This window comes from Carya illinoinensis, chromosome 13 (assembly GCF_018687715.1).
Source record: "Carya illinoinensis cultivar Pawnee chromosome 13, C.illinoinensisPawnee_v1, whole genome shotgun sequence".
NCBI classification, from domain to species: Eukaryota; Viridiplantae; Streptophyta; class Magnoliopsida; order Fagales; family Juglandaceae; genus Carya; species Carya illinoinensis.
Window position 1 is genome coordinate 5,464,750 of NC_056764.1, and position 16,455 is coordinate 5,481,204.

The 16,455-nt window shown below is 34.7% G+C and overlaps 1 protein-coding gene and 2 long non-coding RNA genes across 3 annotated transcripts; all 3 read right to left on the reverse strand.

Annotated features, from left to right (window-relative positions):
• Nucleotides 1-1,879: 1,879 nt before the first annotated feature.
• LOC122292536 lies at nucleotides 1,880-3,936 on the reverse strand. Its single transcript, XR_006236949.1, has 3 exons — nucleotides 3,611-3,936; nucleotides 3,397-3,488; nucleotides 1,880-2,086 (listed from the first exon to the last, which is right to left on the reverse strand). It is a non-coding gene; the product is annotated as an uncharacterized LOC122292536 (long non-coding RNA).
• A 5,553-nt stretch (nucleotides 3,937-9,489) lies between these two features.
• Nucleotides 9,490-11,286, reverse strand: LOC122292537 (uncharacterized protein At5g48480). Its single transcript, XM_043100939.1, has 2 exons — nucleotides 10,870-11,286; nucleotides 9,490-9,937 (listed from the first exon to the last, which is right to left on the reverse strand). Exons 1-2 carry the CDS (start codon nucleotides 11,145-11,147, stop codon nucleotides 9,718-9,720), a joined length of 498 nt encoding a protein of 165 aa, XP_042956873.1. The 5' UTR covers nucleotides 11,148-11,286; the 3' UTR covers nucleotides 9,490-9,717.
• Nucleotides 11,287-13,561: 2,275 nt separating this feature from the next.
• On the reverse strand, nucleotides 13,562-14,589 carry LOC122293017. Its single transcript, XR_006237093.1, has 2 exons — nucleotides 14,121-14,589; nucleotides 13,562-14,003 (listed from the first exon to the last, which is right to left on the reverse strand). It is a non-coding gene; the product is annotated as an uncharacterized LOC122293017 (long non-coding RNA).
• Between the last annotated feature and the right edge of the window lie 1,866 nt (nucleotides 14,590-16,455).

Here is a 16,455-nt window from a genome sequence, read left to right on the forward strand (position 1 = left end):
TATTTGTTCCAGTAGCTCCCTTATTGCCTGATTCTATCTTCACTTGAATGAGACCAATTTTTCTCAATTTTTCAAATGATATGCACTGTGCTTTACCACGACCTCGTTTCACCTTAGAAGTGGCTAAAAAATATAGGAAGATATCATTTTTAGAATTACTATTTTGTAGCTCTTCTAAAAGATGCATGCATATATAATAATGTTGACATGCAGCAACTAATTTGCATTAGATACTAATTAATCGGCCGAAATATGCTACTTTTCTCTATGCTTGGATCTTTAAAGGTCAATTTTTCTAGGAGCTTCAAGGAAATATACTTTTTAAAAAAAGCAGTTATGACTACTTTATAAAAAAATGATTTCAGATTACGTCTCAATCGTATTGTGGCAAAGTGGCTATGAGTTCAGCTAGTGTAATTTTAATTAAATAATCCAAGACTCCTGAGTGGGTTAATCGGAGTGGAGTGGGTTAGTATAATAATAATAATAATAATAATAATAATAATAATAATAATAATAATAATAATAATAATAATAATAATAATAATAATAATAACGATCCTAAGACTGAGCTCTAAATTATTGCCTAGTCATTGATAAATTATTGGCTCAGGCTATCTAATTGCATGGTGACAAAATATAAATTTTTAAATCTGTCTATTCCCAAGACTCCTGAGTGGGTTAACATAAGCACGTACATGTACGTGTATCCCATTGATCTATATTTTTGTTAAACCTGATCTTCACTAATTATAAAATCCAACAAATGGAATGTGTTAATTATCTTCCTGTCACTAACTCATTGGGGTAAATGGAAAAAGATTTCATCAAGTAGGAAATAGGTTCTATGGTAGAATTTTGAAAGAATAAAACATGAGAGGCAGTACCACAAACCATAATTAAAAAAGATGAAGTTGCTAATTAAAAAGTACATCATGATATATCCAGATATTGTTAAGGAAAACAAATTAGAAAATTATAATAAGATTAAGATTTAAAAAAATTAAAAAATTTAACTAACGGTTAGTTTCAATAAATGATCAACACAGAAAATACAAGAATTCAAAATTATTGACGGCTAGTTTATATTGACAGATAGTTTCATAAAATTCAAAATTATGAAAAAAAATTAAATAAAAAAATCTAAATTATTGTAGGAGAAACAAATATATAAATAAACATGAATCCGAACAAAAATTTGGCTAAAATTAAAATCAAAATCTCTTTCAAAATTTGAAACCAAATATTTATTAACAAGACAAAAATGATCATAAATATATTATTTGATGGAAAATAATTAATATTGCCTTAGCCCAAGGAAGATATTAATTTTTTTCCTTCCATATTTATATACATTCATTTTTTTTAAATAGTACTTCAATGCAATCAACGTAAAATTAGACTTAGATATCTCATATCAATTTAGATTTGCACTAATATATATATATTTTTTTACATTGGAGGACGGGAGTCGAACCCATAATTAGGACTGTTCATCCAGGTTCCAACCCGAGTACACCCGGGCCGCAACCCGGGTCTCAAATCCTGGCCGGAACCCGGCCTGGGTTAAGCCGAGTCAGATCCAGTCCGGAACCCGGATGTATCCGAGTCTTAAAAAAATCGGATTCCAGATTCCGGGTTAAACCCGGGTTTTTTTTTTTAATAAAGTCTGTATGTTATTATTGATTTTGCAGGAAAATATTTTTATAAAAAATCCTATATTTTATTAAAACTTTTTCAAGAAATAATGTTGAAAAGCAAAAAATTTTTGTTATATAAAACTCTATATTTATCATTGTCCATAATGATTAAAAATATCAAAATGAAAAACTAGATTTATGTTAAGAATAGCTAAGGCTCTAAACAACTAATGAACTTTATAACCAAATGCATGTAAAAAAAAAAAAAACCCACTACATATTACATTGTCTGAACAAATTTGCTTAGAACAATACAAAACACATACATTGTTTTAATTAAACTCCAATGCACAACAACAAACATGAACTAATTTACTACATCACTGCATAAGGGACTTTGATTTGCTATCATCATGAAAATAGTCTCATTTTGATCTGCTATCCACCTGCAGTTCATCAAAAGAAAAACAGAAACAAGCCACCACTTTTGATATGATTAGCATAAGGGTTTAAAAAGTTATAACCACATAACGTAAAAATGTAAAGAGAGATCATTTACTACCACAAAGGAAATCACATTAAAAATATTACCGATTGGTATAATCGAACTGATTCTATGATCATGTTGAACAATATTACTGGTGGGATTAAACCATTATACACAATCGGGAAATCAGTTTTCATCAGCAATTTAAACCAATCAGACCATACAGATGCAAAAACAGAGAAGAAAGAACTAGTTTCGAGTACTTACTGTGTGATACATGATGCAATCCTATAAAGAACTAATGAACATTGGTAAAATTACAGTTTTTTTTTTTTTTTTTTCTGCATAGTATTTATGAACCACAAATTCAGTTTTTCATGTGAGTCTCTACATTTTTAGGAACAAGTAACTATTTTTTGCAACAAAAAAGAGAAAAATCAGGAAAAATCTGTCTACTTCAAGTTACCCAAACTCTCACTTTCAACATATTCTATAAAAATCTTTCATTTCTTTCTGATCTGAGACACATGAATGTCAACTAGCTGAATATGATAAGTCCTTACTTTTATATATCCTTATTGGTCTATTACTAACTCTTGAAAACACTTAACATTTACAGATTATATGAGAAAAACAATTATGAAACAATGAAAAATAAAATAAAACGAGGAGGTTATTACACAGTACTCCATATAAGGAGTATCTGTTGTCGATTGAAACAATGAATATTTATGCTTTTGATTCAGACCATGCATAGTAAAATGTCTCTCCAAAGAATGCATTACGTCAATTCAAATTGTTTCCAAACTAAAAAGGAAAAAAAAAAAACCATTACCCAAGTCTGTTATGGTGAGTATAATCAATAAAGAATGCCACTAACTCAACTAATACATAAAAAAAAAAAAAAAAGTCCCCAACAACCACCATAACAACTATACCCTTTTTAAAAAAAAAAAAAAAATCAAAACCAACAGAATTACACTTATTTAAACAGGTCATTGTCCCTTTCATTTTCTGTTCTTAAACAACAATGGTGAAAAATTATAGTTCTTGACATAATTGAACTCACCTATTTCTAGAAAACCCAAAAAGAGGAAAAAAAAAGGCAATATATAAGAAGAAAAATCCCTTAATTTACTGAGTACCTTCAACCCAACAATAAAGAACCATAACTAAAAAGATGCAGGAATAATATAAGGAAAAAAAACTAGTAAAGATTGTCGAGAAATTTCGGCAAGAAAATAGTTAAGAGGAAGGTAAAATACTCACCCCATGGTGGCTGAGTGGCAGTTTCCTCGACTATAGCAAAGGGATCGAGAGCTGAAAGCAGAGAGGAAGTGCCGACTGGTGAAACCCTAATCCTGAAATTCGTTGTGCGTGAGAACAAATCTACATAAAAATACTCAAACATTCTCATAAAAAAAAAAAAAAAAAACCAAAAATCAACAAATAGAGAACACAAGAGGGAAGAAAGAAAACATACCCAAACGAAAACCTTGGATCCGAAAGCACTTCCATCGTTCGGCAAGCCGCGCGATCAAAAGGAGATGACTGGTGAGCTGCGCGATCAAATTTGGGTTCCAGACAAGACAAAAGCGCTAGCGCTTGAAGAGAGAGAGAGAGAGAGAGAGAGAGAGAGAGAGAGAGAGAGAGAGAGAGAGAGAGAGAGAGAGAGAGAGAGAGAGAGAGAGAGAGAGAGAGAGAGAGAGAGAGAGGAAACTGGGGGAGGGAGGTGAAGGAGGTTGCATGGCAAAGCAGAGACCGAGAGAGAGGGGGGGAAATCTGAAATTTGGGGGGGGGGGGTGGCTAGGGTTTCGTTTCTTTAGTTTATAACAGCCGAGTACCGGGTTTTAAATCGATCCGGATTTAAAATCCGGTACCCGGACTGGATTAATCCGATTTTTCGAATCCGGATGCTAGCCCGAATTTGACCCGGGCCGAAAACTGGAACCAGAATCAGGCCGAATTTTATCCGGCCCAGTTGAACAGCCCTATCTATAATTTTCTTTTTAGATATGTGTATCATATGCCATCAGGTCACATACACTTGGCGATTTGCACCAATATTTAAAGATTGAATAGTCATATGAAGTGAGACATTTAAAGTTTTTAAAAATATTAAATATTCAATAAATGATGTGAAGCCCACTACCCAAACTTGAGGGCTAACGGAGAATGATGCTTCATTAATGTTGCCTATAATAGTTAATTTCATAACGGACTGTATTTCTTATTTTCTTCTTCATTATTTTTCTTCTTTGTCTTCCTTCTTTAATTTCCTTAATTTTTAGTACTTTTTTCTTGTTGGTAGTCCTAAACAAGTATTGTATTTGTATTCTTAATATATAATAAGAATCCCAACAGATCCTCTCACGGGAGATAGCCCAAACAAGTACTTTTAAGAGGCTGATCATTAATCATATTAGTTGCACTGTAGGACGGCGACCGTTCGTTTAATTTTAGGCTGAAATTTTATAAGGGAAAACAAAACGAAAGGGCAAAAAATATCTTACGATGGAAGAAGGAAAATCGTAAAATATTGGATTTAGGCATGATATTAAAATATTGGTCAAAATTTTAACAATAACTCGCACCATGGGCTTTTATCCATAATTTAGACCATAAACGCAGGCACCACGCACAAATGCCCACGTCCGGATAAATGAAACGCTTTGTTTCGCATTTCGCAGTTCCCAGACAATACCGAGTCCATTAGAGTTGATTCTGATATGATGGAAAACTCCATGTTACTGTAAGAAAATCAGCTTCTTCTTGCTCCAAAATTTTCTCCCGGCTATCTCGCGAGCATAATTTTGTCTCACTCATTCCCCAGCCGTCTAATTTAACCAATGCCGATATTTACTCGCTCCAATCATTAACAAATCCAACTCCTATAGGTTACAGTTTCAACCACAATGATTTCTACCCCATGGTGAATGGTAAGAATGACATCTTTCTCCATTTTATTACGCCAACAGGGGGAACTTTAGAGATTTGTTTGAGGCGTTGGGAATATTGATTATTGAGTGTCCTCATCCACAAAAAATACAATATTGAGAGAGATTTACATTTTCTTATTTATACTGTGATTATGAACTGTTTGTTAGATCCCCATTCCCTCTTTTTACCGTTTTAACTTTCATGCAAAAATGTTTTGAAATAAAAATTAATATGAGCATATTAATAGGTGAAGGTAGAACTGGTTTACGTCCAGGAGTTAGGTAGATCTGGATGATTGGAACTGAACATCGGCCTATTCTGAGAGAATGAATAATATTTATGCTCATAATCTCTACATTCTGTATTTTTCACAATCGACGGGGGACTGAATCGGACGACAGTGGGTAAGAAGAACCGAGCAACACGAAGAGGCTGAGCGACGAGCGATCTGAAAGTCGTCGAGGTGATAGACGAGCAACACGAAAAGGCTGAACGACGGACGATTTGGAAGTTGCCCACTACCGTATTTTTCTGCTCTTTTTTTCAGGCCTGAACAACTAGCCCGCCCAACACATTTATTGACCCGACCCGTTGTGGCCCGCAATCCAGCGCCAGCCATAATGACCCGACCCGACCCGATTGGTTCAGGTCGGGTTAAATTCGTTTTTTTTTTTTTTTTTTTTTTTTTTTTTTTTTTTTTTTTTTTTTTTTTTTTTTTTTTAATGCAGAGCCTTTCTCACTAAATATTTCCAGTTTTTCCTTTCCAGAGCCTTTCTCAATAAATATTAATCCATCCATCTACTACATTATATCTCATAGCCAATCCATAACATAAACAATAAACAATAAACATGAATATAATGTCCATATATATATATATATTATGATCCATAGCAAATATAAGAAATTCATTCATTCATCCACTACATTACATCCCATAGGCCATCCATAACATAAACAATAAACATGAATAGAACGTCCATATATATATTATCAATGAAAAATATTACAGCCCTTTTAAACAAATTCATGAACTATAAATAAACAGTCCTCAAACAGGAATCTTTAACAACAAATATAGAATAGACCATAAGTCTTGAGTCACTCATCATCAACATAAATAAAGCTTGATTGGGGATCAAATTCTGGAAAAAAAGAAGAAACAACTATTATTAAATTATATAAAAAAAAAACATTATGAAAACTTCAATAATGTATGTTAGTATCTAACATGTAATTTTCTGATAAAGTAAAAGCATCAACATATATACATTCACTCGATCTTACTCCATCCATAACAATTTGAACTGAATAGAAAAAATTAAGACCATTTGATAGCATAAAGTGCAAGACTGTAAGCTCCAACACTTATGACTTCCTATCTGTTTTTCTATTTTACATTAAAGAAAAACTCTGCAGTCTTTACTCCCATTCTATTTACTCCAATATCATTCATTATTTCCGATATCACTCCAATCCCAATTTTCTTTAATTGATTATCTACTGCAACATCCCAATTGGCCTTACATAATAATCCAATTGGTTTTTTCAAGTTGCTCAAGGGTCTCTCTATTCTTCTTGATTGCATACTCTCTTATTGATAATTTTGGGCTGTAATAAAATTTAGTAGAAATTGCTTTGCATTCAGTAGCACCATTCTTGGATGCTCAAATCTGTTTTAAAAAATTAGAGAGTTTCTTCTTAACCATATTCTGCTCATTGTATAAGCCACTAACTCAACCTTTTCAGCATTAAGCTTGTCATTAGTTTTATCCATAGTCCATGAAAATAGTTTCATTGCCCAACCACTTCTGTACTGTGCTATCAATTTCAGCACAAACATCTGAGACTGCACAACAATTCCACAAGACATGCACAAATAACCCAACCTCTTTCACAAATTGGGCATAATCTATTATCAGTGATGTTCCTCTTGAAAATATTGAGTTTAGTTGGTAGAATTTCTTGTCCAGCCTTCCATAAGAAATGCTTAACCTTCCATTTCACAAACAAGCTCCAAAACACAGCCCCAATTCATAATAATCTACCAAAAATTCATAATCACAGACCCAAACAAAAACCAGGTCTAAATCACATCACCATTGGCTTCCAATACAAAACCAGAGCATCAAAACACCATGGACTTGGATTTTTTCACAAACAAGCTCCAAAACACAGCCCCAATTCATAATAATCTACCAAAAATTCATAATCACAGACCCAAACAAAAACCAGCTCTAAATCACATCACCATTGGCTTCCAATACAAAACCAGAGCATCAAAACACCATGGACTTGGATTTTTTCACAAACAAGCTCCAAAACACAGCCCCAATTCATAATAATCTACCAAAAATTCATAATCACAGACCCAAACTCGAAAGTCAGTAAAAACCAATTAGCCAAACTCAAAAATCAGTAAAAACCAGGAACATACCTCCTTGGAGACCCACGCCGAAGCTGATATTGGAGCTGCGGTCGAAGAGAGAGAGAGAGAGATCCACGCAAGCGTCTGTGAGAGAGAGAGAGAGAGCGAGAGCGAGAGAAAGAGAGATCACGTTGGTGAGAGAGAAGTCGAGAGAGAGAGGGAGGGGGGTTAGGGTTGAAGACGAAGGAGATGGAGTCGGGACTGAGGTGTGTGAGAGAGCACGGGTTGTTCTTCAGCTGCGGTTTCGCCCGCATATCATTTCAAATGACCCGCTTCAATTATAACCCGACCTTTATCGGGTGGATTTGATCGGGTCAAGCGGGTTATAAAAATATATGCACACCCCTACTTTTTTTTATTATTATAACATAACCAGCAGCTAACATGTAGCCGAGCAAGAGTTTGCGGCGCCTGCATAACAGCTAACCAAGACTGTACCTAGTACAATCCTCTCAAGTCATAATAACATTTTCACTGAAGGTATCCATCCATCCCTCCGCGCGGCTGCATTCATTGAAGCTTGCCATTCATAAGAAATACGATTCTAGCCCGCACGGTTATATACTCAAACTCTGTCGTATCTTTACTACTACTAGCCTAGCTAAATAGGGATTTTGGATTCTGCCGCGCATACTATTTTGATCGTGGTGTAAAATCTTTGAAGCATCCAGGATTCCGGTGTCCCTCGACTCCACAATTTTTCAAGCAGTGACTTGAATACGGTCTAAATTTATGGAAAATGATACCTTATAACTTGAATAAATTTTAGTTAAGATTTAACTAAAAAATTCAATTTAATAATTTTAACTCGCAACTTTTTACAACACTAAATAATAAATTTGATAAATCTTTCATTATTATAATAAAATATTAATTTTTAACTTTTTATTATTTTAATTCTAAAAATTTCTTTTTGCATAAAACTGAATACCGGAAAGAAAAGTAAAATTTTAAAATTCTGAAAAAGAACCGAATCTTTTTCACATATCATAGATTGCGACACCAAAATTTAAAAATCATTTAAAAACAGTTGCATATTTCGGCAATAGAAATATAAGAATTATCAATAACCATGTAGACATCAAAATCCGATAAAAATAAACAAAAAACATATCCTGAATGAGCTTCCTGTGAAAGAACTAGCGAGAACATCATTTTTTAATTTAAAAATAATATTTAATCAGCCTTTTTAATTCAATAAATTTAACAAGGCATATAATCTGAAATTAAAAATATTGTTTATTTAAATTCACTAAAAATATAACTTGAACTAACCCACTACTCTTGCTTTAAAATAACCATCCAAATTTCAAATCATAAAAACATACCAGAAAGGCTCGAGGTATTAAACCTCATATAAATTAAATCCCCTGCCAACAATTAAAACGCACACACGAGTCACGACTCACGAGATCCATTTACCACTCGATCCGCTCGTTCGCACCTCCCGAAGCCTACAAGTTCTGGGACCACCCTAGTAAAAGCGACAGCGGCTCCCAATGCGGATTTTCGAATCCTCCGAACCAGAATGAAACACGTGTCGACAAACAAGTGGTTGCCACACAACCAGAGTCAAAGTCCAGTCCCTCCTACTCCCTCCCAAGTAACGCTGCCCAACGACCCTTGTGGTCCGGTACATCGATTCCATTTATTTGTCGCTAAATAATACACATTTCAAAAATATAATTAAGGAAAGATCGTACCGGGGAACGAGGCGTAACAATAAACTACCGGTAGACAAAATTGCCAACAGCGTCCATCCCCCGTCCAATTATCATCTTATCCACAAGGGTAAAGACGACGCCATTTCCCGTTCATCATGTTGTTCACCAAATAAAAGGGCAATATGAATTAAATTCTCCTATAATCACTTTTATATATTCTATTAATGTAATTAGCGAAAATAATTACTCTATTAACAGAATTTTTAACGTGAATTATGTGTATAAGGATAGGAAAAGAAAGGAAGCTAAGATAAATAATAGGCAGCAGAGTAAATAGAAGCAATAAAGTCAAATTAGTCGCCAGCTGTCGGTTATAGTCATTCCAAGTGAGTTTCTGTTTTTCAAAATGACCGAAATATTCACTACTAGGCCCGAAACGCTATTATAATCTAATCCTAGAAACTTTTTGCTGATGAGGGTCCCACGCGCACCGGATTAAGTAGAAGCCAACAAAACAGAGACAGGTGGTGAGCAGAGAGACCATTGATCGGACGGGAATCAGGCATCCACATCGGCGCTCTTCAGGGCTGGGGAGCAGATGACCCAGACGATGCCATACGGGTCTTTGACCTTTCCAACGCGCCCACCCCCGCACACGCCGTCACCCTCTTCAATCTCACCCACAGCTACTGCTCCCGCGCTCACAGCCTTCACGATGGCAGCATTGACGTCCTCGATCTCCAGGCAGAGCACGATTCCAGCCCCCTCGGTCTTGGCCCTGTTCAAAAAACCCACTTCCATTATATTTGTGGCCATACATCGAAAGGGCAAATATGAGGAAAATGTTCTTTCTTCCACCCTTTCATGCTCCGGTGGTCCATTCATACTGGTCAAAACTATGCATAAGGAAATTTTACATTTCATCTCTAGGTCAAAATATTAAGATCGTTGGTTGATATCCTTGCTTATTCCAACATAAAAAAGCAGCGACAAAAACAAAAACAAAACCAAAAGCTACAAACAACAGATTATTTAAAAATAAGATAAATAACAAATAAAAACCCATAAACTACGAGAAACCACGCCAACGCTAGACCATAGATGGACCACACAGGAGCAAAAACTTTAAAATAAAAGATCTAAAAGATTTTGAAAGAAAGCAAACGGACTTAAACATACGTTTGAGTACCGAAAACGGACAACAACCATGACTAAGTGACAAAGATAACGGAGATCAAAACTAGATCAGAGGCGAGAGTCAGGAAAAGGTTAAAAATACTCCAGTAAATTACATATTTGACCTAGTCAGCAGAAAGGACACAGGCATCTAATGGCAACGAAAATGGAAAAAAATAACTGGATAAAAATAATGGCAAGAAAGCTAAGTAAGCGACACCGAAAAAACAGCCAGAGATGGAGATCTATAGTACCATGACGTTGTGATCAAGACGCGAAAAATGTTGGAATAAGGAGCCATGCATATGAACGACTACCTAAAACAGAGAAATCAAGTATATTCTGAAGTAACAATCGTAAAAAGCCAACATAAGATTGCATGAGATCCATTAAAATGCAAACAACTGCCTCGGTGGCCTACAGATCCAAAGGAAAGTGACAATCTACACGCACAAACAAGAATGTTCGGAAAGAGAGCCTACAAGTTTAAATAAGCATATACGCAGAGAGAGAGAGAGAGAGAGAGAGGCTTACGGAGCAGCAGAGTCATGAGTGAGGTCAGAGACGAGAAAGGTGGAGCCACCGAGCTTCAGCTGAGCAGAGAGAATGAGAGGGAGCTCTTGATCGGCTTTGCGCTTGGGGTGCATGGTACGGCCGAGCTCCTCAGCGCCGAACGCAGCCTTGTAGAACTGAATGGCGTCGCTCGCCTTGGGAGCCTCCACAAGCAGCTGTGGCTTTACCGACGTGAAAACCAAGGCGTCGGTGACAGCTCCCTTAGCGACTTCTCCGTTATGGACCTCCTGCTGCGCCATTGAATCTCCGAGGGACAGAAAATAAGAACAAAGCCTCAGAGAGAGAGAGAGAGAGAGAGAGTGAAACCCTAGCCCTAGGAGAGAGAAAGAAACGAGTTAATGGATAAAATGAGAATGGCGTGGGGTTGGGAAAGCTTGTGGGGTAAGGAATTTATAGAAACTGGAAAGCCGAACCTTCCGTGTCTGTTGCGTTTACGAGGACTAATAAGACTTTGTTGGGACATAACATTTGCCCTTTGCTTTCCTCGTGTTTACGAGCGATGCCCCTGGCCTTGCCTTAGAAAATCGAAATTGCTTTTGGACCGACTCACAAAGACTACTAGAAGTCTAGAGGTATTAATAATTTAAAATATGGTATACGGAATAACGTGGGTACAGTTCCGGGCTTGAAAGATCCTGCCAATCTTATCCTCTTGTATTTTTCTAATTATCTAAAGGATAAGGTACTGAACATTTTTGGATTTCTCTTTGATTTCTTCAAGAAACCTAAGTTCATAAGTAAGATTTTTTTTTTTTTGGCTCTTTTGTTAATTCAGGTGGAATTTTTGTTGTGGACCCCACTTCTTCTTATATCTTTCATTTTAATTTCAGTATAACCTTGCTTAGAAAATAAAATACAAATTAAGGACCATTTTGGTTTCAGATATGAGACGAAACAACTCGTACAGAGAGACAGTTTTTTTTTTTTTTTTAATCTAAATACTTATTTTAAAATTACTTTATAATCTAAAATCATCTCATTTTATAATCCAAATATACAATTTTTTAAAAACCATTTTGTCTCATTTCAACTCAACAGCTTTGCTACTATTCACAAATCATCTCAATTTATCTCATTTTCTAATCCAAACATTCAAAATTTTTAAAAATCATTTCATTTCATTTCAACTCAACAATCTTATTACTATTCATAAATAATCTTAATCCTTCTCATTATTCAAACGAGCCCTAAATCATGGTTAAGAAAAATGTTAATAATGAGATTAGTAATGAAGCTTCTTGGAGGAGACAGTTCTTGTGATGCACATAATTAGCTCCCCAAGTAAATTGTTCGGCTAACATTAAGGGGCCCTTTAGACATTCAATATCTCACAATTTTGTATATAATTGTAAAATAGTTTAAATTAAAACGCTTTATTAACTTTTGAGAAAAATAAGAGATAAAATATTTTAAAAAAAAAATTAATTTTTAAAATTAAAAAGTATTTCAAGTTTGAGATAAATATATGAATAAAAGTTTAAGAATTTATTGTCTCAACCCTTTATCCAAATGTCTCTTAAATGCTTAATAAATATTATAGAATTTATTTCACGTCTCTGTATATCTCCCTCACTACTTTAAATTTAGATTTGTGTCAAAGAACTCTAGAATACTTATCCTCCTTTCAAGTGTAAGCATATCAACTTGCGCCTCTTCACTTCTTAGACATTTGTAAACTTTATTTATGAATTTTTTAGACATTTGCAACTGATTGCAATGAGAGTAGGTTAATAAGGAAAAATAGCCCACGCGCTGGTTTCATGTCATGCTTGGGCTATAAGTTGTTCATTATGATTCGGGCCGGATTAATTGTAGTTCCTAGGCCCTTAGATAAGACATGGGCTTTCAGAGAATTTATTTAAGGCCTCAGTTTTATTTTGTTGTTTAAGCTGGTGGCCGAGGAACTCTCTATTTTACTCTCCCTTTGCCGATTTGGATCTGTTTGAGGGTTTGTTTGAATGCGTTGCTGAAATTTTAGCCTTTTGTAATCGGTAAATGCTTGTTGAATCGTTGATATACCCTGATTTGACCCATTTTATTTATTTATTTTTTATTTTAGTGATTAAGAAAGTGAATATTATTAAATTTATGTATTTTTAATTAAAAAAATATTTGAAAGTGTTAAAAACATATTTTAAAAACAAAAGAAAAAAAAAAAACTGAAAATACACTGCATCGGTTGATCATCGATTGGTCCCAGTAGCATTATCCTTTATAATTTTTCTTACAAAAAAGAAAACAAGATAAAACAAAGAACCACACATACTATATATTGAACTATTCCGAACGAATATAAATCATGTTTTGCGCTTATTAATGAAGAATTATTAATTAGAGTTTGCGGTAATTTGAGTAAAATAAACCAAATGTAAAGGTATACCGTACGTTATGTGCATTCTTAGAATTTGGGTACTGTTAACGACGTTTTAACTTTCCATGGATTCATTGGGGCATAAGTTATGGTATTGTTTGAACTCACTTTTCTTAACATAATTATTTTCCTTTTATTTTCTAGAATTCAATAGGCGTATTTTGTATATTTTTTTCTTAAATTATAGTAAATGTATATTATCTTTCCACAAAACAATAACAATTATATATATCATAATTATATATATAATAAAGGATCACAATTAATATCCAATTATGTTAATTTGTGTGAGAAGAGAGTCAATCATTATTGTTATATATATCAATAAGTCTAGACAATATTGAAGAAGTTACAAATTAAGATCGACGATGATATGCCGGTTGCCCCCGGTCTCTCCTTTTATTGAAAAGAAGAAGAAGAAGAAGAAGAAGATCGACGAGGATATATATACATGAATCCAGATCAGATTAATGCTAGGCATGCATGAGACGGCGGCATGCACACACCTAGCTAGCTATTGCAGCGCCTGCGCATTAACAAGCAACATCGCATTTGCACTTGTAATTCTGCAGATCGTTGGGAATGGGAGTGCATTTGCAATTTGTAGGCGGAGATGGGGCTTCTCCGTATTTGGCCCTCATCTGATGGAAGCAATCGGCTGTTCCAAACATGCCGCTACATTGGCCTTGAGCCTTCATTTCTGCTGGGCAGAATTTTATACTTCCTGCATTTACCAAATATATTACATGTACGCTAATGACAGAAAAAAAAAAAAAAAAAAAAGAAAAAAAACCTCAAAACTAGCAGCAATATCGACACTACATATAATATAGATATGCACCTTCAGAAAGGGAGAGCAGACATGAAGACAGGACCAAAAACAACACGACAAATCTTCCGGAGTTCTTCATGATTGATATAAATCCTCTCGAATGAATTAAAGTTGCAGGAATTTGTATATATTTCAAATGAGGGTGAAACTTTTGAAAGGTTTAGGCATATATTTATAGGCTCATGATCCTTATGTGAGACAGAAGGAGTCTAGAAGACAGAGGGAGTCTAGAAGGCAGAGGGAAGCTGTTAACAGCTCCTATATGATCAATTGAAGGTTCAAATGATTCGTAGCCTTTTTTATCGGAGTACGTACTGGTAGTGTTGTCATGATGTTGTGGGTTTGTTTGGATGTGAGAAACAGCTAGCTACTAGCTACACCGGCAATACTAAAAATAACATCCGAATATAGCAGTGAAGAGGATATTGCACCCGAAAATAACGTCCATATGTCTACAAATAGGTTCTGATCCGCTACGGATCACCTTACTTGCAAATATTTCAGTAAGTTTCTAGATCTTCAGAAACTCGCTATTGAATAATTCCCTTTAATTGACACCGCACAATATGTGGCGTGGCCAATACTACTACATGTGTCAAATAATGAAGAGTTAACATGGGACAATTCAGTTCCACGTCAGCTAACATGGAATTGAAATGTCTTGAGTCAATTCTTGATAATTATGATTCGAAGGTGGCTTGTAAATTAAAGCACTCCAATATACTCCGGAGAATTATACCAAATAAATTACTAGATAGAAAATTCTACGTAGAATAACTCTCTAAAAGATATATATATATGTGTGTGTGTGTGTGTGTTCCACATCATGAGGCATTTCAATTCCTTCCTCTAGGCTTTTCTTGCTTTCTCTCTATTCTAAGAAAAAATGAGAAAATAGGAAAAGACAGGAATTCTTGAATATATATATATATACAGAAGAATTTATAGCTAATTGATCTTTACCGAAAGAAATTCATAATTGCTATATATGACTTGTACGTCTTGATCTTATTATAATTTATATATATTCCAAGCACCAAAACAATGTATTCAGGCTTGTAAAACACTTTGATTGGTATAAAATGAAGGCACCAAAAAGAAATGATATTCAAGAGTTCTTCCGAGTTTGAATCCAAATTTGAGAGCCTCAGAGATAAATAGAAAACATATAAAAATATGTCTTATATAAGTATTTTAACGCTGCCCATCAATAAAAGTTGTAGGACATACTTTACATATTTGAAGATCTCAAGAATTTGACTCGAAATTACACCATGTAATTATATATAATGCGAATTATCACTTATATATATATATATAACCTTGAAATTATAATTACATTAATTAATGTTCTAATAGATCATAGGCATGCAGCTAGTTAGCTAGTCCCGCGGAGGGCATGTTTGAAAAGGTTGTTCCGGTCGGCTATAAATTGACCAGCGGCCACAAACATATATAATATAGCTAGCTTGGCTGTTGATCATGTATTGTAGGTACACTTGTTATATAATATAAATGTTAATAAAGCATGTGAATCCACAGCTACAGTTCAAACTGAAACACCAACGTCTTAATTAATTAGTTCTTATCCAACAATAACGCCCCCGATCCCTCAACTGATCATGACACGTACATCGTATTGTCTTTCTCCATGTATTGAAATGATCATGCAGGCATTGAATACTGCACCGATCACTCGGATATATATATATATATATGTAAACAAATGTCTGTAGACAAACTCAAATTAAAAATATATGCGCATGCACCTTCGTGAAGTACTACTACTTCCAAACCCCATGCATATTCCAATTGATGTGCGAGGAGACCGGACCACATGTTTGGGTCAGTATGCCTTCTTTGTACATGATCATGTATTACATGCATGCAAATCCTGCGCAACAAAAGTACCAGAACTGAGATCGAATATAAAGAAGGAGAAGTACTTTTTCTTCTTGGATAGTATTATATATATCTGTTAGATCAATCATCTTCTATTAATCCTTGAAAACGCGTACTACTCCTAGACAGCAGTACTCTGCATCGATCATACTTACTTGTGTTCCACATTATATATGGAAGAGTAGTAGTAGTAGTAGTAGTAGTACTATTGAAATGGAGCCCCGTGTATATGCTTTTCATCATTAGAGTAGTAGTTTTATTCGAATTTATTGATCAAACGAATCTCGATCTGAGTAATATTTGGAAGCCGATCGAATTATAGTGCATGGTTGAATTATTCTCTGAATTTGTAATAAAGTAATTTTTGTTGGGAAAAAACTTCAGATATGTTTCAATGGGCGTACGTACGTATATATAATTGATGCGCACATGGTAGTAATGG

Coding starts and splice junctions, on each gene's coding strand:
- LOC122292537 (XM_043100939.1), bottom strand. CDS start 11,147: ATGGCGCAGCAGGAGGTCCATAACGGAGAAGTCGCTAAGGGAGCTGTC. Junction 9,938..10,869: donor ACTCATGACTCTGCTGCTCC/GTAAGCCTCTCT, acceptor TTTTTTGAACAG/GGCCAAGACCGAGGGGGCTG.